Genomic DNA, 26,446 nt, shown 5'->3' on the forward strand with positions numbered 1-26,446 from the left:
TGTGTGTGTGTGTGTATGGGGGCAGGGGGAAGGGCACATTAGGGTAGTGGATGCGGGTGGCACTGTGGGTTAAATCACAGAGCCTAGGGCTTGCCGATCAGAAGGTCAGTGGTTCAAATCCCCGTGATGGGGTGAGCTCCCATTGCTTGGTCCCAGCTCCTGCCAACCTAGCAGTTCGAAAGCACACCAAAGTGCAAGTAGATAAATAGGTACCGCTCCGGTGGGAAGGTAAACGGTGTTTCTGTGCACTGCTCTGGTTCACCAGAAGTGGCTTAGTCTTGCTGGCCACATGACCCGGAAGCTGTACGCCAACTCCCTCGGCCAGTAAAGCAAGATGAGCTCTGCAACCCCAGAGTTGTCCGCGACTGGACCTAATGGTCAGGGGTCCCTTTACCTTTTACCCAAAGTGGATGGTACCACCTCCTGGGTAGAGTTGGGATGACCGTGGGGGTCGCTAAGAGGCAAGGGGGCAGTAGGACATGGGTGTGTGTGCTGAAAGTGTACTTGACTATCAGACTTTGAAAAGCTGGTATTCCCGGCTCAAATTTTGTTGAATTAATTAAACTAAATAGTTTTATTGTAATTGAATTTTTATTAATTTGCAATTAATTGTTGCTGCTTTGAATTTTATTGTACTACTATCTTCCTTAGTGGGTCATGCAAACTGCTGTTCTGAATAATGCTTTTTTTTAAAAAACAAACATTTTTATTAAAGATTTCTTGGTTTACAAAAGTATGTGCAATGTCTTTTTTTTTCAAGTTACATTTTCTACAAATCAGTTTCATTTGTTGAGACATTATTGTTACATGAGGAAGAAAAGGGGGAAAGAGGTGGAGAGCTGAATAATGCTTTTTATAGGGAAGGGGGCACTGGAGATGAGTTTATGGAACGAAGGGGGCTGTGGCATTAAAAGTTTGGGAACCTCTGCATTAGCACAATCTGTATCTCCACACATTGCAGGGAGGGATATATAATGAAAGAAGAAAAATAAAAACAAGTGTCACATTTGAGGGTGCAGGTTCTAGTGCTGAGGATACCGGGGCTATTCCCCCTGCACTTGCATGTTACCCAGAGCTGTGCATTGAAGTCTCATGAGCCGAGGTTAGATGTTAGCAGACAACTGCCCTGTCCTTTCGCTGCTGTTTCCCTGCCACCTTCCTTTTCAGCTTCTGGTTTTTGGATGAGGTTTTTGTGTTGCAAGCCCTATAAGCCTGCCTTACCGTAAAATGGCCTCACGTCCACCCACCCACCGCCCCCTCCTCTCTCTCATTCACTTTGCCCTTTGAGGTCGATATTATTCTTCCTTCCACACTTCTTCTGGTTGCGCTTCATGGCTTGCAGGATGTTCTCGGCACATCTCAAGAAGCGGAAGTGCTGAGCTCATGGAAACAGATCTGAGCTTGTAGAGAGGAGAAACACACTCTCCTTTGGGGGGGGGGAGAGGGAGCGAACGAGCGCAGATGCAATGCTTTGTGAACTACAGTGGCCTCTGCTGCTTCACAGGTAAGTGAACATTGTGCCTGTGCTATAATTAGACTGACCAGTTTGTGCAAAAACCGAAACCGGCAACTGTATTTCTCTCTCTCTCTCTCGATTTTGGAAAGGAAACTAGGTCATTTCTGAAAATGGGCAGCCTGAGCGGCGGAACAGAGGTATGCACTGGGTTTCTGAACCGTGTCATGTGCTAATTAATGACTTGGGCCAAAGTCAGAAAGCAACTAGCCGGTTGCCCTTCACTGGAGTTTTGCATGCAGGTGATTCTTTCAGATGCTTATTGCTGCTCTTAGTAGCAACTGCTGTGTTTAGCCCATAGAAGGAATCAAACATAATGTGGGAGAACAGTGCTGTGTTTGAAAGCAGAAGGAAAACTTTACGATGGGATTGGGAGCGCCTACCTTTAGGCAGCATGAGGTGAGCACATCTGGCAGTTGATTTGGTGTGTCATGAAAGGAGTGCACATTGTTTGTATCCTGTTTTTAGCAGGGGAGGGTGATCTCTTTGGGCAATGGGGCCCAGCTTTGTCAACCTCAGTCAGCCCCTAGCCAGCCTCCACTTACCTGCCTTCTTACTAACAACTACTTGTCAACTTCCTCCTCCTTAGTGTCATCTGCCCAAATGAAGATGGGGACAAAACTATAATGAGTTGCCTCTGCCAGTCATTGGCTCTTGCAGAGTTTGCTCCACCTACTGTTGCCCATCCTGCCTAATGGGCTCCAGCCACCACTGCTGCCAACTCACAAAAGCTGGGGGTCATAAAGCGCCATGCCACCATTTTGTGACTTGCTCCCTTACCACCTGCCACCATTTTGTGACTGGTGGGCCTCCATAATTTTCAGGGTAGTCCCTGGGTGTAGAAACTTTGAACAACCTGGGAACTTGCTGCAGGGTCTCCAAACTTCTTTTCCTTTGGTGCACAGCTTCCCTCTCTCCTGTGGATTGCTAACCGCAGTTTGTCGCTTTGGACAGCAAACTACAGTTAAATTGAACAGGTAATGGAGAGGAAAGCTCTGTGCAAAGGGGAGTCCATGGTGCATTTGCAAGAGGTTTTTCAGAACTGAGCTGAAAAGGCAGAACTTTGAGGATGAGGGGAAAAAACAGTGGAAATATGGAGTAATGGTTGCAGGCTACTTATTTAAATTAGCAGGCGCAATTATGTACTGTGAAATGCAATTAGTGTGAAAAGCGGGGAATATACACAAGCCATAAGTAGTCATGTTGGTCTATTGGAGAGCGAAAAAGCCATTCCCCAAATGGTAACAGTAATGCCTTTTATTAGGATTGACTAAAATGTAACAAGTCGTGAACAAGCTTGAGGTCCTCAGGAACTTATTTCTTTCTCCCCCCACTCCCTTGTTGTTATGTGTAATATCCAGCATTGAAGCCTCCAAAGACTGCACAATGTTAATTAATTTGTATTCACTTTCCTTAGTGCAAGGGGGGGGGAAGGTGGGGTTGGTGGAGGGGAAAATAATTACAAATATATTGCCTCCAACAGGAAAAGACACATTTTCCAGGTGACCAGTTTGCCAAGCATTCCCCCAGATTTGTCTGCGGGGAGCTTTAATGTTTATTGAGCATTAATTCCGATTTATTTGCGGAAGGTTAGACAATATTGCACCAAACACATGTTAACCCAATACGTTTCTGTGCATTTTCCTGTCGTTTTTCTTAAAACATGGTGTGCGTGTGCAAGCGGGTTTATCGCACAAGAGCTCCAAATCACCTTTTAGTTGTACAATCTCAATTTGGTGGTATATGATTGAATCCCACCTGAAAAACGTAGCAGCATGGATACACCTCTAGTAGTATTTTAATTGTGTGTGTGTGATAGTGGTTAGGATCAGTCTAGGACAGGGGTCTGCAACCCGCGGCTCCGGAGCCGCATGTGGCTCTTTTACACCTTTGCCGCGGCTCCAGGGCGGATACTAGCGAGGGGAGGAGGCTCATTGTGTGCCCCGACACGCCCCACTGTGGCAGGTCTGTACTGGCTGTGACGTCGCATGGGGGCGGTGCGTGCGTTAGTCACGCACTGTCCCGACGTCACCTTCCCGCCCGCCCCCTACATTGTAAGGGGCATGTACGCTGGTCACTGCATTGAAAGGGAGCATGTACACTGGTCACTGTTTTGAAGGGGAGTGAAGAACACACACACACACAAAGGTAACTTGTTAATTTAACGTTTATTTCTATGAGGAGGAGTAATTCTGAGGGGTCAAACAAAGAAATAATAAAAAAGTGACAAAAAAGTTATTTTTATAATGACGAGTTTTGCGGCTCCCAGTTTTTTTTTCTTCGGAAATGGGTCCAAGTGGCTCTTTTTGTCTTAAAGGTTGCAGACCCCTGGTCTAGGACCTAGGATACCAGGATTAAAATCCCACTCAAATCATGAAGTCTACTGGGTGACCTTGAGCCAGTCACTCTCTCTTAGCCTGACCCACCTCACAAGGTTGTTGTGGGGGGGGGATGGAGAAGAGGAGAAGCAGATACCAAACCTTTGGGTCCTTGGAGGCAAAGTAGGATATAAATGTAATACAGTAGGCCTGCCACTTCTGGGGGTCTGTGCACAAAGGCAAAAGCGTGCAAAGTCAGGAACCCCTGGAACACCCCCCCTCCCCCAACTGCAAGGCAGACAGCTTCTTTACCAGGCTCTGGGAACATCATTGGAGGGCTCTAGGAGCATCCCAGGGGCCTTGTGCAACCTTCCCAAAGCCCACTAAGTGAAGTGGAAGGACGTAAGAAGGTATTTCTGGTTGTGCGGGTGGGAGGGAAAAAATGGAGGTGCTGGGGGTGAAACAGCAGTTTCCCGCCATCATTCATTCATTCCTTCTCCCCTACCCCATGAAAGGTTGTAATCACATAAGTAAAGTGAGCATAAGCTGGGTTGAAACTATGCTTTATTTCCCCCGTGTCAAAGACCTAGTATGGCACACACACCCCATGTGCATTTGCATACACACACAGTCTAGGAGCCTCAATGGCGCCCCTCTGGAGGCTTCACCCATGGGAAAAAATCCAGCTAGCCCCCCCCCCCCAGCTGCAGCTCTGTATACCTGCCGCCCACTCAAGGAATATGTTTCAGGGGCTACCAAAGCCTGCTTTTTCAGAAGGGCTGATGTGAGAAATGTACCCCAGTGCTTTTGGGGAAAGCAGAAAATGTGCTCTGGCATACAGAATGGCTTGGGATATGGGGCATTTGCAGCTGGGAGTTCTGATCAGCCTTCCTTGTAGTTTTTCCACCCCTCCCCCTGTGTTGCTACGAGTAGGAGTTAGGTTGCCTTGAGAGCTCTTCAAGTTTCCACCTCTGCTTTTGCTTCCAAACATATCTATCCCTCCAGAGGCTCTCTCACCCATGTCTCTGTTTCTCACTGTCTCCTATTAGCGGGGATGTTTGTTTCACTCTGTGTGGTATAGTGCTGGGTGAGTCAGAAATGCTCTGCTTTTAAAAGGGAAAAAAACACACCGTTCAACTTGCCCTCCAAAGAGTGAAGCATTTTGCAAAGAGTTATGGTATTTCAAGAGCTTTGTGGTTACTTACCTCTTCCCCCCTTTCTGCTAAGGAGGGTGGTTGAGTGATAGAGGCCGGGCCAGTTTTTGGTGTTGCTGTTTAATCTAAAGCCAGTGCATAGTTTGTATCTGCCTCTTCCGAAAGACAGGGGTTAGATAAACCATGCTGTGTTGTATTCTTAGCCCTGATATTAGACTTTTTCAAGAGCCAGGGAATACTCAGTGCATACGATATACGATATATTTATTGTCATTGTCCTATGCAGAACAATGAAACTGAAAAACTACATAAAAACTACATAAAACTACATAAAAACTACATAAAACATTCAAAAACCCCTAAAAACTCTGAAATCCCATTTTAAAATACACTATACTATAGAGACCCCTTATGCTGCATTTAGAACCAGAATTGCATTTGCGTAGAAACTGTTTCTCAGGTGGCTAGTCCTGGCCTTTATAACCCTATACCTTCTTCCAGAAGGCAGAAGCTGAAAGAGATCATTTCCGGGGTGCGTACTATCCTGCGCTATCTCTGCCGCTTTCTTATGCCACCTGGCAGCATAGATTTGATCTAAGGTGGGAAGAGTACACCCAATTATTCTCTCTGCAGTCTTTGCGATAATACCTCTTCCCCTTTCCCCCTTCTTTTTGCAAAATGGAGGACAGGGCCCATTAGACACCCTCCTGCCACATGATGTCACGTGTGCCGCTGCCCCCGCCAAGTTGGGCAGAACCTGGTGTGTGTGCTTGGCAGACAATGGAGGAGTGTGCATTTGGGGATGAAGTTTAGCTTTCGGAAGGTTGCATCGCCTGCTGTGGCTGTAGAGACTGATGCGGAGGGAGATGTTTTGTTGCAGCTGGGGCAGATGAAGGCATCCACTTGTGCTGCTGCAGATGCACCATGACATTTCTTCTCTCTGTGCTCCTCTCGGCAAGCAGCTGTATGATTAAACCTAATGGATATGACCTTTGAAGGAAAAAAATGGTAATAAGTGTTAGTGTTTAACCAACGTTGCTGAAGGCAGAAGGAGCCTTGGGAGCCTTCCTGTCCCGTTTTGTGATTCCTTGGCCTGTCCTCCTTTGCTGACCTCCTTTATCACTGGTCCCCCAGGCTAAGCACCTTGAATGGTGCTAAACCTGAGAAGGAGTTGACTTAATTAAGGCCTTGCAGCCCAGTCCCAGCTCCCAACAGAAAAAAAGTCAACTTTCTTAAAACACACACCCAGAATTCAAAATAAGTGAACAAATGAGCAAATTTTCCATGGGAGATTGTCTAAAACAGAGTTAGACCGTTGGCTCACCGACTGGCAGGGCCTCTCCAGAAGACATGTGCCTCTCTCAGCCGTACCTGGGGATGCTGAGAATTGATCCTGGGTCCTTTTGCATGCAAAGCATGTGCTATGAGTCATTTCACAATAGAACAGGGAGTACATTGAACAGAGGCCACAGAAGCCAAATTAAAAATATGATTTTCAGATATATATGCAGTGTGCGTTTGATTTATTTGGGTGGAAAGTGGGCATGTGTTAGTGCTTGTCCATACAATCAACTCAGTGGGGATGGTTTAGTGAGATATGAGATCAGATCTCCTGACTCCAGTTCTGTGTGCACGTACCCAGTGCTATTTTCTAGAGAGGTTCCAGAACTCACCATGAATGCCTCCCTTGTTCTCTTATAATGGCAAAGGCACCCACCTGAGAGGTGCCACAACTGAGCTCCATCTGAAAAAAACCCCTGCACATACCTAAGATACACCCAGTGGATCTTGCTGCTATGTAAAGACGCAGCAGAATGTGCCGTCTGTTCACAGGAACAAAGAATCCAAAAGTGTTTCTGTACCTTAGGACCTTTTACTTAGTATTTTTTGGGTTAGGCAATGATTGTATTTTAAACCTAAAAATTGTGGCTAGCAGCCACAACAAATATATTTTACCTCCAGTGTCAGAGGCATACTGAATGTCAGTTACTAGGACTCACAAGTGTGGAGGGTGCTGTTGCATTCTGGTCCTGTTTATGGGCTTTCCAAATGCATGCTGGACTAGATGGGCCTTTGACTTGGCCCAGCAAAGTTCTTCTCATGTTCTGATGAACTCCACCCACTGTAACATTTCCTCCCCCCAGCCCCACAATCTTTAATCTTGCTATACATTCATACCTTGGAAGTTGGACAGCTTAGTTCCTGAACCTTTTGGCTTCCGAACATCGCAAACCCGGAAGTGAGTGTTCCGGTTTACGAACTATTTTTGGGAGCCGAACATCCGATGGGGCTTCCATGGATTCCGATTGACTGCAGGAGCTTCCTGCAGCTAATCAGAAGCCGTGCTTTGGTTTTCATATGTTTTGGAAGTCGGACGGATTTCCGGAATGGATTCTGTTTGACTTCCCTGGTACGACTGTAATAACAAAGTGATTCTGCTGCCCTGGATACTGCCAGGTGGAATTGCTTTTAAGACCTCTGATTGTGGTTTTAACATTTAAAACAAGGAAAACATGAGAAGTGATCATTACTCCTATCCATTTCCTTTGTTGCAATTTTAACAAATGAACGTCTGGATGGGTGCATTAGCTGGACAGAGAGACTGAAATGAGTTCAAGGGTTATTGTAGGATAACCGTGGCTTTAAAAATACTACTTTGAGAGTTCAGTGTTCGTTAATGGGCATATGCTTTTTAAAAATAAAAATATTTTTCATTAATTCTCCAAAGATATTTCAAAGCATTTATCATCATATACAGGATTTTTGTTTTTTTAAAAATGAATAAATAAATACATAGTTTCTTCTTGACTTCCCACCCTCCTTTCCTGGTGTTTTTTGTTTCTTTTACACCTTTTTATTGTTTTATAGAGGGACGCGGGTGGCGCTGTGGGTAAAACCTCAGTGCCTAGGACTTGCCGATCGTCAGGTCGGCGGTTCGAATCCCCACGGCGGGGTGCGCTCTCGTTGCTCGGTCCCAGCGCCTGCCAACCTAGCAGTTCAAAAGCACACCGGGTGCAAGTAGATAAATAGGGACCGCTTACTAGCGGGAAGGTAAACGGCGTTTCCATGTGCTGCGCTGGCTCGCCAGATGCAGCTTGTCACGCTGGCCACGTGAGCCGGAAGTGTCTTCGGACAGCGCTGGCCCCCGGCCTCTTAAGTGAGATGGGCGCACAACCCTAGAGTTGGACACGACTGGCCCGTACGGGCAGGGGTACCTTTACCTTTACCTTTATTGTTTTATAACACACCTTTTTATTGTCCAAACCCCAATATCCTTAGTTCTTTCAACAATCCACTGTTTATACTTCAAATTCTGCCTTCGACTTTTATGTATGGGTGATGGTTGGATGGTTGAATGGTCTCCATTCCTCCTTAAACATTTCATCATTATGTCCTCTTAATTTAGTAGCCAATTTCTGTATAGGCCATTCAGTTTTATAAGCCATTCCTCCTTGGGTTGGTAATCCTCCTCCTTTCCTGGTGCGCCTATACTTTTAAAATATTCAGATAAGTTGTAGGCCTGTCGGCTGACCAAATGCCTAATTGCAACTTAATATACACCTGTTGGGTGGAAATGCTCATTTTTGTGGTGAGAAGTTTCATGAAGAAAGAGCAGCATTCATCATTAAGAACATTCAATGACTATTTAGAATGTAGCAATCGGCACAAGTGTTCTTTTATGTCGCTTTTGTTTTTGCCGGACGCAACCCACGCTTACTTGTTTTCTGCCTCTCTCCCTCTCTCACTGTGCAGGATACCACAATGTGCTCTCCGGTATCTACGCAGTGCTGCTCTCAGTCCAGCCGCAGCATGTTCCCGTAGTGCCAGGCATCTTGTCGCAAGGTTGGGCTTCTGGTCCAGCAGGAGTGTGGCTGACCCATTGGCAGGTGGGCCATGGACACCCACATGGACTTGTTGACAGAGCTGCAGCTACTGGATAAGGTGCCTACCCTTGAGAGGCTCCGGACAGCCCAGAAACGCCGCGCTCAGCAGCTGAAGAAGTGGGCGCAATACGAGAAGGAGATGCAGCACAAGAGGAGGAAGCATGAGAAGAAGAGGAATGTTGCCAGCCGCAAGAAGGTGTCCTTTGAGGCCAGCGTTGCGCTGCTGGAGGCTTCACTAAGGAACGATGTTGAGGAAGGTAGGAGATGCTGCAAGTTCTTGTGCCCCGTGTGCCCTTGCTAGGTTTGACTGTAAGCCATGTGCTAAGCACCCAGTGGTGCATCTGAGTGCTCATTTAGGGCCCTGGATGGTTGTCCTTTAGACTGCCATATGTAATATGTCCAGAGTGAGGCTTATGATGAACATTTCTCTTCTTCCCCCCCCCCCCATCGCTTGACTGCCGTTCCATGTTTTGCATCCTCTAGCGGTTCTCAACCTGTGGGTCCCCAGATGTTGTTGGACTACAACTCCCATCATCCCTGAGCTCTGGCCTTGCTAGCTAGGGGTGATGGGAGTTGTAGTCCACTAACATCTGGGGACCCACAGGTTGAGAAAGGCTGCTCTAGCAGATTCCTGATGTGTTATGGCAGAAGCAAAAAAAATAGTCTGGTTTTTAAGAAAGGAAAAAATACCCCAGAGTGTGTGCATCATGGCTACAGGTATAAAATGGGGTTTGTTTCTGGGTTACCCTGATGCATTTACTTGGGCGGGGATGGGAGAGTACCAATTTGTTGTAGAAAAGAGTAATATAGACTTAAAGTAAAAATGAGCATTTGTAACCATGCCTGTGTTAAAGAATTGGACTTAGGTGAAATGTTTGGAATGTTGATCTTTGTTTGGTATATGCTGTGTAAGTGGAAAAAGATACGCTTAAAGCATAATAGCTGCTCTGAGTTTTGGTATAAGGATTTATGGTGATTCTTTTCAGGAGACGTCTCACAAGAAGGATGCAACGGAAAGTAGGGGGAAAGAAGGAAAGTTAACGATTTGCCTCTTGACGACTTTACTGAGATTTATTTTGTTTTTGCATGGAAAAGGTTATTGATTGCGAAGATGGATATTCTATCTGAACTTTTAAAAAAAATTGTTGTTTTTAGGACTCTCTTCTCTAACATTTCCCCAATAATTTGTTTCATATTTGGTGGAGTCTAATAATAAACATTCCTTTGGGTGGCAAATTAGAAGAAATAGCTACAAATGGCCTGCAAAATCAATGGAGTTTGCATCAAATGTTCACAGCCTGTTATGCTGTTCAGTTTATTTATCTTTTGTCAGTATGTGATTTGGATGTAGTTTGGGCTGGAACAGACATTACGGCTAGATCCATTAGATGCAATAATATGGCTTGAAAGGAAACACCATCTGAGATCTGAATTACACAACAAATTGTTTAGAAGCCGAGAGGATGATAAAAGTAGGATTAGCCCAGATATTTCCCTACTGCCCTTGGTCATTAGGCATAAATTGTTCAGCTGGGACAAGACAATAGGACACTATTGTGTAATCTGATCTCAAGATTTAAAGATTGGATTGTTGGAGGGAAGATATCAAATGATGTAGTGAATGAGGAAATGGAGGGGGGGCCCTTTTATTTTTTTTCAGCATTGACATTTTGTATATATCAAATGTCTGGCAGCAGTTCTAAAGGAAGTAAATTCATTCCAAGTAGCAATCAGGACGTGTTGTCTAAAGCCTTTTAAATGTGTATATGATATTTTGGTTTTGAATAACAAGGAAAATAATTAGAGAAGAATGAGGAAATGTTTGCAGAATTGGTATAAACAGCAGCATATACACATACACCAGGTATATATTAAACATTTACCCAAGGTTTGTTTTATGCAATTATCTGTTGATGGTTCTTTAATCAGTATGGACTAAAAATGAAGTACAAGTTATGTTTCTAGGAGAGAACATATCCAGGGCTGGCACATATCATTTAACAGTATGAAACAAAATACAAGATGGTTCTCCCACCCCTCTGTTCCATCTACAGAAACCAAATGTACTGGTCATTGATTCTTACTTCAACCCTGTTGGCAAGAACACATTCACCACCATACCTGAGAGCTAGCTTAGAGGATGCTATGCTCTGTCTCCTAACACCTTGCTGCCTCTTGCTCGTGATGCTACCTATTGGCTTTCCGCTGCCCACTTAAACAAACACTGCAGTTACTGAATTCAGCAGGACTTGCCCCTTCCAAGGAAATGTGCAAAGAATTGCAACCTGAATTTCTGTTTGATTTGATGCTCAAGTTGAAGTTGCTGCAAGAAAGTGGAAGAACTCTTCGCTTTCTGAAGGGGTGGAAACAAATGGGAAATGAAGTTTAGATGGTAGTGGAAATACTGGAACTAAAACTAATACTGCAGTGGTATCTCAGTGGCATCCTAGCTGTTCTAGACCACAGGTGGGTAACTTGCAGCCTTCTTTATGTTTTGGACTACGTAACTTGCGTCATTCAGAAATGAATAAGTAACACCTGGAGGGCTCCATTAACTACCCTAGCCTTTCATGACAGTCATTTACATTGGAAGCTGTTTCCCCATCTCTGCCCCACCCCAGGCCACATGCTATCTGACATCCTTCCAAAAGCAGTGTTTATCCATAAGAAGGGAATTACCCACTGAACTCCAAGCCATTGCTCATTGAATGTGTAAGTGGTGTTGCTGTATCAGTGGATTGGCTAAAGTGATCATTCGTGTTGTTGTATGCAACAAGTGTATATTGCCATTTAGAGCATCTTTATTTAACTGTCAAGGCACCCCAAAACCTGGATTTTAAAACCACTGGACTTAAAAATGAGAATTGTTACAAGAGTGTGTGGGAATTGTTTACTGCCTTGAGCAAGAATTGGTTTTCCTCTTCAAAAGAGAAATAAAAGATTTATGCTGTTTGGTATTTATGATGTCATTTAGATTTTAGGCTCATTTGTCAAGGAAAGGCTCAAAAAGAAAAAAGGAAAAGGAAAATCTATGGGAGCCTTAGCATATCCTGTTGCAAATGCCCCTGCTTATTTGCGTGGTATCAGCTACAGGCTTAGCTCCCATTGTAGCTGGCTCCGCAGAGGAAACAAACAAGTATAATCCCTGCTTAAAAATCTGCCAATCTAACCCTAAGATTGATAGGTAGGCAGGACAAAGGAGGCAAGCTAAAGGCAACAGTGACAAGTTTGGGATTATTCTGATAGGCAGCCTGCCCACAGTATAATCTTTATGGAGGGCACTGTAGGAGGCAAGGCACAAATAGATCCTGAGAAGAGATTTGCACAAACATGTCTTTGCAGCAGTAATGGGGCTTGAGGTAAATTGCTAGTTCCATCCAGTTAATTACCTCTCTAGCCACTGCTTAGAGGTCCAGGACTCTAGGTCAATTAACTGGACAAGGGCAAGCATCTCTACAGGAATGGCCCCTCCGTATTAGTGGGTTCTCCCCCCCCCTTTTTTTACATGTGTATTCTGCAACAGTGAGAGATTTTACTTTCTTGGGCTCCATGAACACTGCAGATGGTGACAGCAGTCACGAAATTAAAAGACGCCTCCTTCTTGGGAGAAAAGCAATGACAAACCTAGACAGCATCTTAAAAAGCAGAGACATCACCTTGCCAACAAAGGTCTGTATAGTTAAAGCTATGGTATTCCCAGTAGTGATGTATGAAAGTGAGAGCTGGACCATAAAGAAGGCTGATCGCTGAAGAATTGATGCTTTTGAATTATGGTGCTGGAGGAGACTCTTGAGAGCCCCATGGACTGCAAGAAGATCAAACCTATCCATTCTGAAGGAAATCATCCCTGAGTGCTCATTGGAAGGACAGCTAAGGCTCCAATACTTTGGCCACCTCATGAGAAGAGAAGACTCCCTGGAAAAGACCCTGATGTTGGGAAAGATTGAGGGCACAAGGAGAAGGGGACGACAGAGGATGAGATGGTTCGACAGTGTTCTCGAAGCTACCAGCATGAGTTTGAACAAACTGCGGGAGGCAGTGGAAGACAGGAGTGCCTGGCGTGCTCTGGTCCATGGGGTCACGAAGAGTCGGACACGACTAAACGACTAAACAACAACAATTCTGCAACATGTCATTGATACAATAATCCTTCGTTGATGGTGGATACATATTGGACCGTCCACCCGTCATTCCACTTTATTAGTTTTTCTGCAATGGTACATTTAGAATAGCACCAGTACCATCACGAACACGAATCAATTTCAGAGTTATTGTATGAATTTTAAAGGCCCTTAGCAACTCAGGCCCAGGATCCCTCTACAAAGTGCCTGATCTCGTATATCCCTACCCAATCATTGAGATCTTCAGGGTCACTGTTAGTCTCCACCCCCATGGCTTGTATCCACCAGGAGCCATTCATTCACCATTGTGGGACCAGTTTCATGAAACTCATTTGGGTTCAGACAAGCCGCTTCCCTGTATTGAATCTCCTGTACACCTGTTAGAAATGACTGTAAGTAAGCGGTATATAAGTTTTCTAAGTAAATAAATGCCCGTTAAATAAAATATATGCACAATGAATAGATCTGTTGGTTAGAGCGTGGTGCTGATAATGCCAAGGTTGAAGGTTCGATCCTTTTAAGGGACAGCTGCATATTCCTGCATTACAGAGGGTTGGATTAGATCAGGGTTTCCCAAATTTGGGTCTCCAGCTGTTTTGTACTACAGTTTCCCCATCATCTTTGACCACTGGTCCTGCTAGCTTGGGATAATGGGAGTTGTAGTCTAAAAACAGCTGGAGGACCCAAGTTTAAGAAACCCTGGACTAGATGATCCTCATGGTCTCTTCCAACTCTATGAGAAAAAGGATGCCTGGAAGGGCCTTAAGTCTTCAGTTGCTTCAAGGGAAATGCTATAGGTAAGATGTGTTAATAAGTACTATGGGTAAATTGTAGGTGCTAGCCCTCGAGATACTTTTAGGCTGAGTTTAGGGGTATTTAGTTCTAGCTAAAAGCAGGGTGTGGGTGTGTGGGTGTTAAAGTACCTCATTTTCTGTTTCTTTGAAACCCTAGGATTCTGAGGACAAAGAGACATGTCACACTAAAGACTAATGGGTAGCCCACACACAAATGGGATAATATCACCCTTCTCTGGTGGCATTTCACTGTCTTTTTAGACCTGCAGGTTGCTTAATTTTGGCCAGTTGCCATCAGGCTGTCACTTTATCTTTCCTTTCAACTTGTTTTCTTGATCTTTCAGTGCTTGTTTGCTGCCTCCCTTGAGTGATTTTGGGAGAGAAAGTTGGGATACAAGTACTGTGAAATGAATGAATGGGCTAGAAATATTGTCCTGGGCTGTACGTTGTCAGACTATGAGGGTGGGGAATCATGTAATTAATCATTTCCTTAAACTTGAAAGGAGAGAGTAAAGGATTCATTTTATATGGGAAACTAGAGGTTAAAATGAAAAAGAGTAGCCCCTCCAAGCAGGCTGGCTTTCTGCTTATAGGTGTTTCAGAGCTGTAGCTACCGGGGGACTAGCCAGGCTTCTAGCCAGGTGAAGCCTCCAGAGGCTCCCAACCTTTGTGTGTGTGTGTGTGTGTGTGTGTGTGTGTGTGTATGCAAACACACATGGGGGGAGTACCAAATCAGGTCTTTGACCCGGGTGAAATAAAGCCCAGTTTCGCCCCTGGGTGTTTTTAATTTTTGTGAGTGAACATTCACGTGCTGTGTGTGTACACGCACACTGACTGGCCTGAGTTGTGGGCAGTTTGACAGGCAGAAACCCAAAATTGGGTGGGAGGAGGGGAACAGTAGTTGGGACTACACAAATGCGTTTCACTCAAGTGGTGCAATCCAGAAACACTTGAACTTGTCCTGTATTTTGGGACCTAAGCAGATTTTAGCTTATGAAAGTTATCGGACACATGAGATAAATGAAGGAGGATACTCTGATGGGCAGATGCTTGAACAGAATTTACAAGGTGAGACAGAGGAACACCTCCTGATAACGGATAATATGGTTCTTTAAATACCTTTAAGAGCCTTTTGAAAGTTGCAGATGTATGATGGATCTCATAATCCTAGTTTGTTAAAGTATCTTAACCTAGGAAGAACTGAAATAGCTCATCAATTCAGTATTCATCATGTACTGTAGAATTTTCCTTTATGATGATCCTTTAATTCAGTCATAGTAGTGATAATGAGCGCAGTGGTGTTTCGTATGTGCTGTGTGTATGTATGTAAAATCATCCATTCACCTTCTAGTGGCTGTTCACTTACTGTTTTTGGCAGCACTTTCAACATAAAACCAACTTCAACAATTAGAAAAGCATTTTTTTTAAAGAGAGCCTTTAATTAGCTTCTCTAAATTGCTTTCTCTTAATGTACTCCTTTTTTAATTTCCAGTTATTCCCTAGATGTTCAGACTTTTTACAAAGGTGCCTTGAATTTTCCATATAGTCCTTTTCTTCTGAAACTGGTATTTACTTCTAAGGAGGGATTTTGACCCAAGTACAGAATCTCCCTGGTGGAGGCAATCTGTCTGACATCTAGGTTCAGCTCCTTGTTTCAGTACATTGTCCCCAGAAATCACCCTCAATTTTTCTGCATAATATTTATAGCATTTAAAGGAATAGCAGAAGTACAGTCATACCTCGAGTTGAACATGCTTCATGTTGAGCGCGTTCAAGTTGTGCTCTGCGGCAACCCGGAAGTAACGGCGCGCGTTACTTCCGGGTTTCGCTGCTCGCGCATGCGCAGATGCTCAAAATAATGTCACACGCAGGCGCAGAAGCGACGAAAAGCGACGTGCGCACAGACATGCCGTCGCTAGTTACATTTGCTTCTGGATACGAACGGGGCTCTGGAACTGATCCCTCAGTCAACCTCAGTCAGCCCTTAGCCAGTCTCCACTTACCTGCCTTCTTACTAACAACTACAGTGGTACCTCAGATTAAGTACTTAATTTGTTACGGAGGTCCGTACTTAACCTGAAACTGTTCTTAACCTGAAGCACAACTTTAGCTAATGGGGCCTCCTGCTGCTGCCGCGCCGCTGGAGCCCGATTTCTGTTCTCATCCTGAGGCAAAGTTCTTAACCTGAAGCACTATTTCTGGCTTAGTGGAGTGTGTAACCTGAAGCATATGTAACCTGAAGCACCACTGTATAGGATTAAACCATTGTATTGGGCTTCTTCTTGTAGATGTTGGAACTCGAGCTGCACGTTGACTATCTACCCCAAAATTGTGTGTGCTGGCTGCTGGTGGTAGGGTTTGAGATACAAATATTTCCCACCTCTGATACCTGAGATTAACAGGAGATGTTGGGGGTGAACCTGGGACCTTTTGTGTACAAAGCACTTGCTCTGCCACTTAGCCTGCTTCCGAGTCATAAGGGAAACACTGTGGCGAAGGACCTAGCTCTTTCCAAGCTGGGTTAGATATTGGTAGAGAATGATGTCAATAATTGCTAGCTGATAATGCCAAACTCTTGACTATGTGCATAGTTCCTTTCCCTTATCCCTGAAAATGGTGTTCATTTTGATGCTAGCGATTAAATTTTTCATTTTTGTTTGTTTTGTTTTTTGTAGCAGCATTAACAAATGTGTTCCTTCCATAGCAGCACATACGGAGCTCATTTGAATTGCTCTCATTGGTGTGTCTGCATGAGGTACAACCAGTTCGGATGCTTAAGGTTGCCATCTGCTTTGCAAGCTCTGTGTTGCCAGATCTCAGCAGGCAAACCAGAGGACACAGTATCCCTCTTAGCTGTGAATGTCATTGATTTTGGCAACTGAAGGCCTGGCCGTCAAGCGGCTAAGAATGTTTAGTTAATTAATCATCTGATCTTTAAGTGATTTGATTAATCTGTTGAATTCTTACATGCTATCCAAACTCAGTAATGTGGCCTTTTTGCAGTTGTATCAGGCACATTTTCTGAAGTGTATGATGGCCTAACAGTGCAAATTATTTTATTTATATTTAGTCTATTCAAGAATTTCTATGCTGCCTTTTAAAAGAAAGTTTTCCTAGCATGGGTTACACAAATATTTATTTTTTATTAATAAGCAAAAACACACTAGTATCTAAAATATTATTTAAAAAACAACAACAATGACCCTGTAATAAATAAAAGAACAGCATAAAGCACTTCAGACCAGCAAACCAATATAAAGTTCACAATATCACAATCTAAAACAGAGAGCGGTAAAAACCCCGGTGGCCTGAAATGAAAAATCCATTAAGTCCCACCTAAAAGGAAATGGGAAAGGAGCTAATCATATCACTTATGGGACATAACTCTACAGATATGGAGCCACCACGGAAAAGGCCTTGTATCTTCTGCCTGACCTTAGGGTCCAGTCAGGGTCATCTGGGTGTCATATAACCTGCCCCAAGCTGGTTAGGACTTAAAGGGCAATATGAGTACTTTCAGTCAGCAAAAGCTGGTATGTATAAAAGAAAAGTCCATCTTCGGTAGTGTCTTGTTCCTCAGTTTTGCAAATTCAAATATATAATGCTTCATATTACATTGGAGATAAAATAGCTTTAAAAATGAACAAGGCTTAATCCTATCAGTACTGCCTAGAAGATCCATATTTAAGAACCTGTGTTGAAATTGATTTCAGCTGAGGGCTGTTGGCTACAGCTGCCTGCCATTAGTGCTGGTATTTCAACTTGAAAGTTAAAGCATCTGCTAGTTTGGGATGTAAATGGGAAGGAAAAGCCTTCTTTAAATTGCATTTTCCATAATATGGTAGGGAGAGGAAGCTATTGGTGCATATGTTCAGCCTGCTCAGCTGTGTGCCTTTCAGTCTCTGCTCTGCCAATTCATTGAGATGGGATGGGTTTTAATTTGTGAATTAAGATGTTCATTGATGAATTAAGGCTTGCTTAATCCCAGTGTGAAGTAGGGTTGCATGCAAAGAGATTGCATCAACTGAACAGTAAAAAACGAAACATCGCTGCTCGCCTTGTGCATATTGAAAATGCCATCTGTGTCCAACAGCAAGTGAGTAACCATAGTTCAGCGGTAGATGATTACCATTTCCTCCTTCCTTTTGGCAGAACCAGACAACGCCAGACAAAGGACAGGAAACTGCTTTCATTCTGACTTAGCTTCAATATGCTGCCATGTTAACCAGTCATGTTTCACTGTGTAACGACATCTGAAAGTCAGTTCCACAGCACTGGCATTGTTTTATGTATAAGAACGTTATGGGGAGAGAATGGGCAATGATGAGGGGTTGCCTTGTCACCATTGCCGGGGCCACATAACTGGGTTGTGCGTGGTGATTGAAATTTGCATTGTGAAAACTGTGTTTCCTCTTCTGCAAAAAGAGATATCCGGAGGATGCGATGGGAGGATGCAGCAAGGTGGGAATATCTGCAGGGCTGGCCCTACCATTAGGCAGAGAGATGTGGCTGCCTTGTGTCTAATTATTGTACTTACTATGGTGGTGGTGGTTTTTACTAAGAAAAAGGGGGGAATGTTGCTTTTGGGTTTTTCTGCCGCAGGTGCCCAAAACAACTTGGCTTATGTGGGGTTCTATGCACTTTGACTTAGAAATGGAAAGAGGGAATCCTGAAGCAAAATGTGTTGGACCAGAATTGCATAAAGCGTATTCTCCTTCATGGAGAGCATGTGTTGCGGTGGGGGCTAGCAAGACACCCACTGTTGCTGGGTGGGGAAAAGAGTTTGGCCACCATTATCACTGAGCTTACTGTTGCTGGGGAGATTTAAATGTTGCCATTTCGTGATTGATAGCCATAGCTTTTAAATACCCTGCGCACAGCGTTGAGCTTCCTCTTTTCACTGTGCGCATCGGATCACCCTCCCTATTTTCAGGTGTTTGCTTGACCTTGCTATGCCTGTCATGGGGTCGTCCGCTTTTGGGGCAGGGGCCAGGAAGGAATTTTGTCCATTTGGCTGATTGGCTGGTGCCATTTGGTTTTTGCCTACTGCGTAGCAAATCGTCACAACTTGTAAGGTTGTGTTGGTTTCTATTTCCCTCACTGTGCAGCAACTGCAGTCACAAGACATTGTTTTGCCACAGTCCACAGTCCAAGTTACTGTTGGATTCCCATGGGAATGGGAGACTGGATGTGACGTACACTGGTTTCCTGTTTTTCACTGTTCTCTCGGTTTCTTTGTTAGAGAGACAGTTGCTTCTCTGCTCTCACAGAGGCAAGATGCATGTTTGTATTCTCTCAGCGTAGAGTGGAAATAAAGTTTAAAATGTGGCATATACTGCTTATCCTTCTGCTGTGTGGACTACTCTGCTTGGGCTCAAGATAAGATGAGCCTGTATCAGCTTCAGATGGGCCGAAGCTGGTCAAAATCTCACAGCGGTTAGGCATTGGTTTTATGAATTGGTTGGTGGAGGGGTATGCCTGCCCCTCCAAATGCTGCTGCTGCAAGGGTATTCCATTAGAGGAATCCAGAGGCTCGCCATGCTTTTGTCCGAACTCCTGCCAAGGGGCTAGGGCCACGCAAGAGCCCCTGGGAGCATTTGGGGAGAGGTGAGGCATGGTAAAAATCTTAAAACTAAAATCATGTGTCAACTGTGTTTTATTGGGGGGTGTCTTGGGGACCTCGGCATGCAAAGGGACAGCTTTTACTCACCCTGGTCCTTCACAAGGAGCATTTTTTTAAAAAAAACCAACAAGCAAACTGTCCTCTCCCCTTTGTAAAGTGCCATTTTCTTCCTAGATTAAAGCAATTTTCTCTCCATCTGTGCACCACTGATTGCTACGTAGGCCTTCATGTTAGGTGGCTGGCTGCTGTCAAGGCAAATGTTGTAGTAGTCACATTTATAATGTTGGCCAACATAATTGGATGGTTCCTGTGTCTGTGTTGCTAAACGCTACTTCTGTGGACTATTTCTCTGTACACTTGTCTCCCACTCTCACAGTTTCTTTCCCTTCAGGCCTTTTCATTTTACAGCACATCCCAGGCTCATAACTCCCTTTTAGTTGCCAAATGCGTTAAATCCTTATTTAACTCTAGTTGCTATAGCAGTTGTCTAGGTAGCTCCTGATAACGGATGCTAAGATTTCCATGCATGCAAACTCTCCCTCCTGCTTGTTTTGTTTGGAGTGTGGTCAGTTCCTCTCTCCTTTGCAATAAGTAACAAAATGCTTTCCCAAATGTAATTGCATTTTGGTAATATCTGAATGAGCTCATGGATAGTCAGACTCTGGCAATATTGTTAAACCTCTCCCAAGTCTTCCTTCCTTCCTTCCTTCCTTCCTTCCTTCCTTCCTTCCTTTCTTTCTTTCTTTCTTTCTTTCTTTCTTTCTTTCTTTCCTATAGCTGCATTTCTACATCATGATAAGCCAGACTATTTTTTAGGTGTTTTTTTTAGTTTTCAAATTATTACAGAACCACGAAAACAGATGAGCAATAACAAAAAAATTATAATATAGCCAACTTAAAGGCAGGGCAAGTGAGCTCTAAACATATTAAATAGTAACACCCAAATGGAGATCATGATATAGGGAGACATGCCTGTAAATCTGAAACTGAACTATATGAAATAAAATCCCACCGTACTGAGAAGAAAATGACTAGAATCTTCCTGTCCCTCAGAGACCCATAATTTATGTGCTATTTTTTTTGATGCAATAAAAGATTTTTATAACATAAGGATATAGATATTGTTAACCATTTCCATTGTAGTGCTGACACAGATGCTGGCAGGATCTCTATAGAAGTCCCTGTCCAATTTCATGCTAATAACTGCAGCAATAATCAGTCCATGTTACAGAACTTTTTCTTAAGGTGTGTGGTCAGACTTTTGGTGAGCTATTCCTGCATTGTTTTGTATTTCTTCATTTCTCCTTTCTTCCCAATTCCTCTCTCCTTGTTTTACTCCCCTCTCATTTCCTTCTGGCTTTCCCCTCTTCCTTTTAATTCATCTGGAATAATTTCCCAACTTTGTTTTTTTTTTTAGGCACCAGCCTTTCCCTTTGCCTGCTTCTTTAAAGCCCACCCGCCTCTGTTCTTCCAAACACTTGTACCTCTTCCCTAGGCCCTTCCTCCAACCCTGCCCACCTCTTGGAATCTGCCAAAAATCCTTCATTGAGCTTCACTCTTTTATGACATCAGTCTACTTTAGCCAATACTTTCATAGTCTTCATTGCTTTCACCACCATGTCTTGTAGTTCATTATACAGTGGTACCTCGGGTTACATATGCTTCAGGTTACATACGCTTCATGTTACATACACTTCAAGTTACAGACTCAGCTAACCCAGAAATAGTGCTTCAGGTTAAGAACTTTGCTTCAGGATAAGAACAGAAATCGGGCTCTGGTGGCAGATGTGACACAAATCCAGTTCCTTAACATTTGTTGTTTGCAGAAATAAAACTGCTAAAACTTGATAAGAGAGTGTTGTGTGTGCCATTTTTTGCATTTTCTTTTCTTTACATGCTTTTGTTAATCTGTGTGTCCCGTTCAGTCTTGCCGTAGCAAATGCTCATTCATATTTCCACTCTGTGTTTTGAATCCATTCAGTTTGAAACATAACTTTAACTTTTTTCATCATGCTTTAACCCTCTTGCTCATACTCAGGTTTCTAAAGAAAGAGTGCCAAAGCCCAAATCTGCATTTCCAAATGACCTTGAGGGAAAAGCCTATAATCCTAGTTTAGATGAAGGTAACATTGTGGTGAAGGGAGTACTTTCTGTGTATGCTCTAAGGTAATTTTTTCTGACATTAAGCTGTGGCCTTAAGGATCCTGTAGCTGAATCCTGCTGTAAGGTACCCCTGCCCGTACGGGCCAGTCTTGACAGACTCTAGGGTTGTGCGCCCATCTCACTCAAGAGGCCGGGGGCCAGCGCTGTCCGGAGACACTTCCGGGTCACGTGGCCAGCGTGACATCGCTGCTCTAGCGAGCCAGAGCCGCACACGGAAACGCCGTTTACCTTCCCGCTATAAAGCAGTCCCTATTTATCTACTTGCACTTAGGGGTGCTTTCGAACTGCTAGGTTGGCAGGCGCTGGGACCGAACAACGGGAGCGCACCCCGCCACGGGGATTCGAACCGCTGACCTTTCGATCGGCAAGCCCTAGGCGCTGAGGCTTTTACCCACAGCGCCACCCGCGTCCCCGAATCCTGCTGTACTCTGGCTCAAATTAAGACCAGTAAAAAAAAAGTGTTCTTAACATGAAAAGGCAGCAGCTCATCAGTATCCTGTGAATATCCTTGCAGTGCCTCTGATCTGATGTCCTCCCTGCTTAGGGGTGAAGCTTCTAATCTTCATACCAATGACTTTTAATCAGAGTTGACTTCTTAAAGCATCCTCGTATCTGTGAATATTCCACCCCCCAATAGTTAACTACTTTTTAGTGCTACAGAATGTACAAACGTACAAAGAAGAACCCTGCATGGTTAATTCTGTTTCATGCTGTATGTAAGTGGTTGATTTTGAAAGCTCACCTAAGTGAGTTTGCTGCAGAGACAAAATTTAAACCTAGGACTTCCTTTTTCACAAGTCAGTTTCTTTGCCACTGTACATTAAGCTTTAAATCCTTATAAACAAAGAAGCACCATGGGCAGGCATGGCCAAACTTGGCCCTCCACCTGTTTTGGGACTACAACGCCCATCATCCCTTGCTAACAGGACCAGTGGTCAGGGATTATGGGAATTGTAGTCCCAAAACAGCTGGAGGACTGAGTTTGGAGATGCCTGACCATAGGGGAGGGAGAGAATTATACAACCAGTAAAAAAAAAAAAATGTTAACATGAAAAGGCAGCTCATCAGTATCTAGTGATCCTGTGAATACCCTTGCAGCTTTTCACAGGAGCATGCAATAAATCCCTGCTCCTAAAATTCCTAGCTGTTGTTTAATAAAATTAACTAAAAATTCCTAGCCATTTGGCATTTATTTATATTCCTCTTGCAGTTTCATCATAGTTGTTGCATTTATTATCTCCAAGTGTCTTGCCAAAATTATGTATGCGTAAAACTGACACAGCTACTTAAGGTGCCTTCCTGTTTCCACTGTGTAGGTGTAACATGGCGGTGTTATGTCATGTGGTGCATCCAACCACCAGCTTGTGCAGCAGTTGTTTCGGTTTCCCGTATTGATGTACCTTGTATCTTAACTGTTTTGTTTCCTCCTGTAAGCTGCACTGGCAAAGCGGCCCTTCAAGACTGTATCACTGTTTCCTGGTGGGATTCAATCCCAAATGGATGAGATCAGGTTGCACAATTGAGGCTGATTTGGTGCTCTTGCACACCAAACCTGCTTTCCTTGCCCCATCTGGAAATGGTGGGATAACCATGGCTTGATGTCGCATTGTATAACCTCTCCACAAACAAATCGGCTCAGTGAATAGCTGGCGTTGTCTGACCTCCCTGCAGGCTTTGCACAAATAAATCAGTGTGAATGCTTGATAAATGGGTTGTCTGAAAGTGACATAAAGGTCTGGGTTTTAATCACGCCTTCAGTATCGAGGTCTTCTAACAGAAAAGTGGTGGACCTTCCCCAATATTGACCTTGCATCCTTTCTCCCTCTTTTGTAGCCATGAAAGATACGGAGTCCAGTCTGTTAAGGTGCAAGTATGTTCAAGAAGTTAGTTACATGAGAGATGCCAGTAGAGTAACAGTTTGTGCATGTATTAATATCAGAAGCAGAGGCAAAGCATATGATTGTAGGTCCATCACTGTGTCTGCAAGTCCTTTGACTCTTCCAAGGGCACATGGAAAGCTGTTCTGTAGAAAGAGTTCTGTACCCACAATTAGCAAGTCAAGCAACTGCCTCACCGCAGGCTCCCCTCCACATGCATGCACGTGGCAAGAGCCATACTGGAACTGGTGATGTGACTTAGACCCTAAGATCCTTCAAAGCAATCCCTAGGGGTGCAGTGGTGTTGGTGACCATTTTTTATTAATGCATGAGAAGCAATCTCAGGCACATGGGTGCAGTCACTACAGTCTGCTGGGTGTAATGCAACTGCATTTGCATGAGGTCTCACCCGTGACCTGATTTGCATGAGGTCTTAAAGATAGCAGAGCAGATTCAAAACGAGGAGCTTCATGCGTGACAAAAGGGTGCAGACAGAGGAAAAGCATTTCTCCTTGAGCCTCATTTCACCAAGCGCTGAGATGTTCCAGAGGCAACCCTGTTGGGTTTCATTTCGCATGGATGAGAGAGCATTGAAGGCTACTGATGCATTTTGTTTTTGGTGTAATAAACAAAATCTGCCCTTATTTCCTTATGGGGGACACAAGAGTCCTTACAGAGTCCTTTGTAGGTTCTCCATCGGTAGGAGAAAATAACAGAGGCCAACCAGAGAATATTGAGAAGCAAAGCAGGTAGTAAGTCTGATCTTTATTGAATTGTTGCAACAGGGTGCTCCCCTCACATGCAGGAGAAAGGAGGAGGTCCCAGAACAAAGGTGTGCCTGCCCTTATATAGACATTTTAAATTGCCTTCCCTGGAGCTCAAGACCATCCCTCCATACATCATACATACATCACAGAAGGGGTGTAACCCAAGACCACTCCCACAAACATCATACCTACATCACAGAAAAGGTGGTCTACAACAGAAATTTGAATGTTTTCCCCCCTGTCTGTCAGGTTATCTGATAATGCCTTATCTGATTGCCTTTCCTGGTAGTCTTTCCATTCCTTTGAGATGGTGATTTCCCAATTCCTGAGACAATGGGAAGGTTCCCTCACCCCCTCCCTGCTTGCAGAGAAAACATTTGGTCAGTTTGGGAGTCAAAATGGTTTCAGGACGGTCTTCCTGTGCTGCTCCAGACATGTGGTCCACATATCTATGTACATGCTTGGTTGGTACATTTATGAACATTTATTATATATATAACACCTTAAATTTTTTATTTCATTGGGTTGTTGTTGTTTAATTAAAATACAGAAGCATAAGTGAAAATACAGAGAATAAGTGAAAGCAGAGAGGCACTTCTATACAGTAGCAGAGTTGTAACCCTGCATCAGTTTTCCATTCAGAGTCGCTTCATGTTCAGACAATACACATCACTCTCTTTTAAGGCTCCTCCAGACAACTTGTTCATTGAGGATCTTGATTTGATTGTGTAGAGCAGGGGTTTTCCACCTATTTGAGTCCACGGATCCCTTAACCAACTGCATTCTTTCTGCGGCACCCCTGTGGGGCTCAGGAGCCCAGTTATGTCACCCCTTGGCTGTAGAGCTGGCAGTCTCTCAGCCTTTTTCAAACACCTTCCTTTGTGGAGTGTTCTCTAAGCCTCCTCTCCCTTCCCTTCTACTTGGGAGTCATCTGGGCAGCTTCTGCTGCCCCTCCTGGTCTCTGAGCTGCCCCTCCTGCCCCAAAGAGAGGTACCTCAGAGGCATCACTTGCCTGCGGAGGTTATAGCCAGGGCTGCTGCAATAAACAGCTGTGCAAGCCTTTGGGAGGCAGAGATGTGAGAGGACATCAGAGGAGGGAGGAAAGGAAAAAGGGACAGAGGTCAGTGTTGCCCACAGCACCCCAGGGTGCCACGGCACACTGGTTGAAAACCACTGGTGTAGACATTATATCTCCCCCAGTTGAGCATTATCCCATACTTGTTAGTGCATTTCTCCATCACTATCCTAAAGTCTGTGTGGGGCTTTTTTTTAAGCGAAATTGTTGTAACAGAGCACTCTAATTCATTTTGATTTTGCAAACCTTAATTTACAGTATGCTGGCAGTCTGGAGGTGACTTTTATTTCTTGATTCAAAACTGTTTCTCATATCTCTCTGTCCTTTCTCTTTCACTGTAAAGACGGCGTATTCCCTGCACCCTGGTGAGTATCTTATTCAAAAGCATAGAAAGATTCACACACAGCAAGAGATTCTTTCCCCCATGGCTAAAGCATCAGTAATCATCTTGTAGTCCTGTACTATTCGTCTGCACAGCAAAGCAATGGTCAGACAGCAACTAGAACAATAGTTCTCTCAACATTCTGCCACCTTTCAGAATTTCTGTACGTATTTATGTAAATGCATGGAAAACCTACTAGCGTACAGCTGTACTCATTTTCTAACTTCTGGTTCTGCACACAGAGATTGGGGACTGAGCCAGTGGTGTATGGCGATATATCAGCAGCATGGTCCCTCTCCCCCAGCCCCCCCTACAAAATGAACATGAGTGGATGGAGGTCTGAAGGAGGCAACTGTGTCAATTTATTTAGGAACTTTTAGAACTTCCCCCATCTGACTCACATTTTTCTAATTTCTTCTTGTAATTAGTATGTTATGTCATACTTTGGTTGACAGTTAAATTGTACTCTTCCATAAATACCCCTTGGCGAGGATGCCAGAAATAACACTTTGCTAGAGATGGTTCTTCAAAATTCGTCATCCCACAAGTTTGTTGGAGTGTGAGGTCGGTCTTTGCGTATAATGCTTATAAAGCTATAATACTAAGCATTTCTGCAAGCCTTGAGTGGACATCGCTGGTGCTACTAAGCATTGGGTCAAATGCCCCAGTTGGTGTCCATTTGCTGGAGGGTTGACTCTAGAGCAGCAGTTCTCAACCTGTGGGTCCCCAGATGTTGTTGGACTACAACTCCCATCATCCCTGAGCTCTAGCCTTG

At 44.1% G+C, this 26,446-nt stretch overlaps 1 protein-coding gene across 2 annotated transcripts in view; it reads left to right on the forward strand.

Annotated features, from left to right (window-relative positions):
- PPP1R16B (protein phosphatase 1 regulatory subunit 16B) overlaps positions 1–26,446 on the forward strand; it is a 109,625-nt gene that overhangs the window by 34,230 nt on the left and 48,949 nt on the right. For both annotated transcript variants that reach the window (XM_053394054.1, XM_053394055.1), the window contains exon 2: positions 8,739–9,126. In XM_053394054.1, coding sequence (XP_053250029.1) covers positions 8,880–9,126 — 247 coding nt within the window. In that variant the 5' untranslated portion in view covers positions 8,739–8,879. The remainder of the gene's footprint in view (positions 1–8,738; positions 9,127–26,446) is intronic.

The sequence above is a fragment of the Podarcis raffonei genome, chromosome 6 (genome assembly GCF_027172205.1).
Source record: "Podarcis raffonei isolate rPodRaf1 chromosome 6, rPodRaf1.pri, whole genome shotgun sequence".
Taxonomy (NCBI): Eukaryota; Metazoa; Chordata; class Lepidosauria; order Squamata; family Lacertidae; genus Podarcis; species Podarcis raffonei.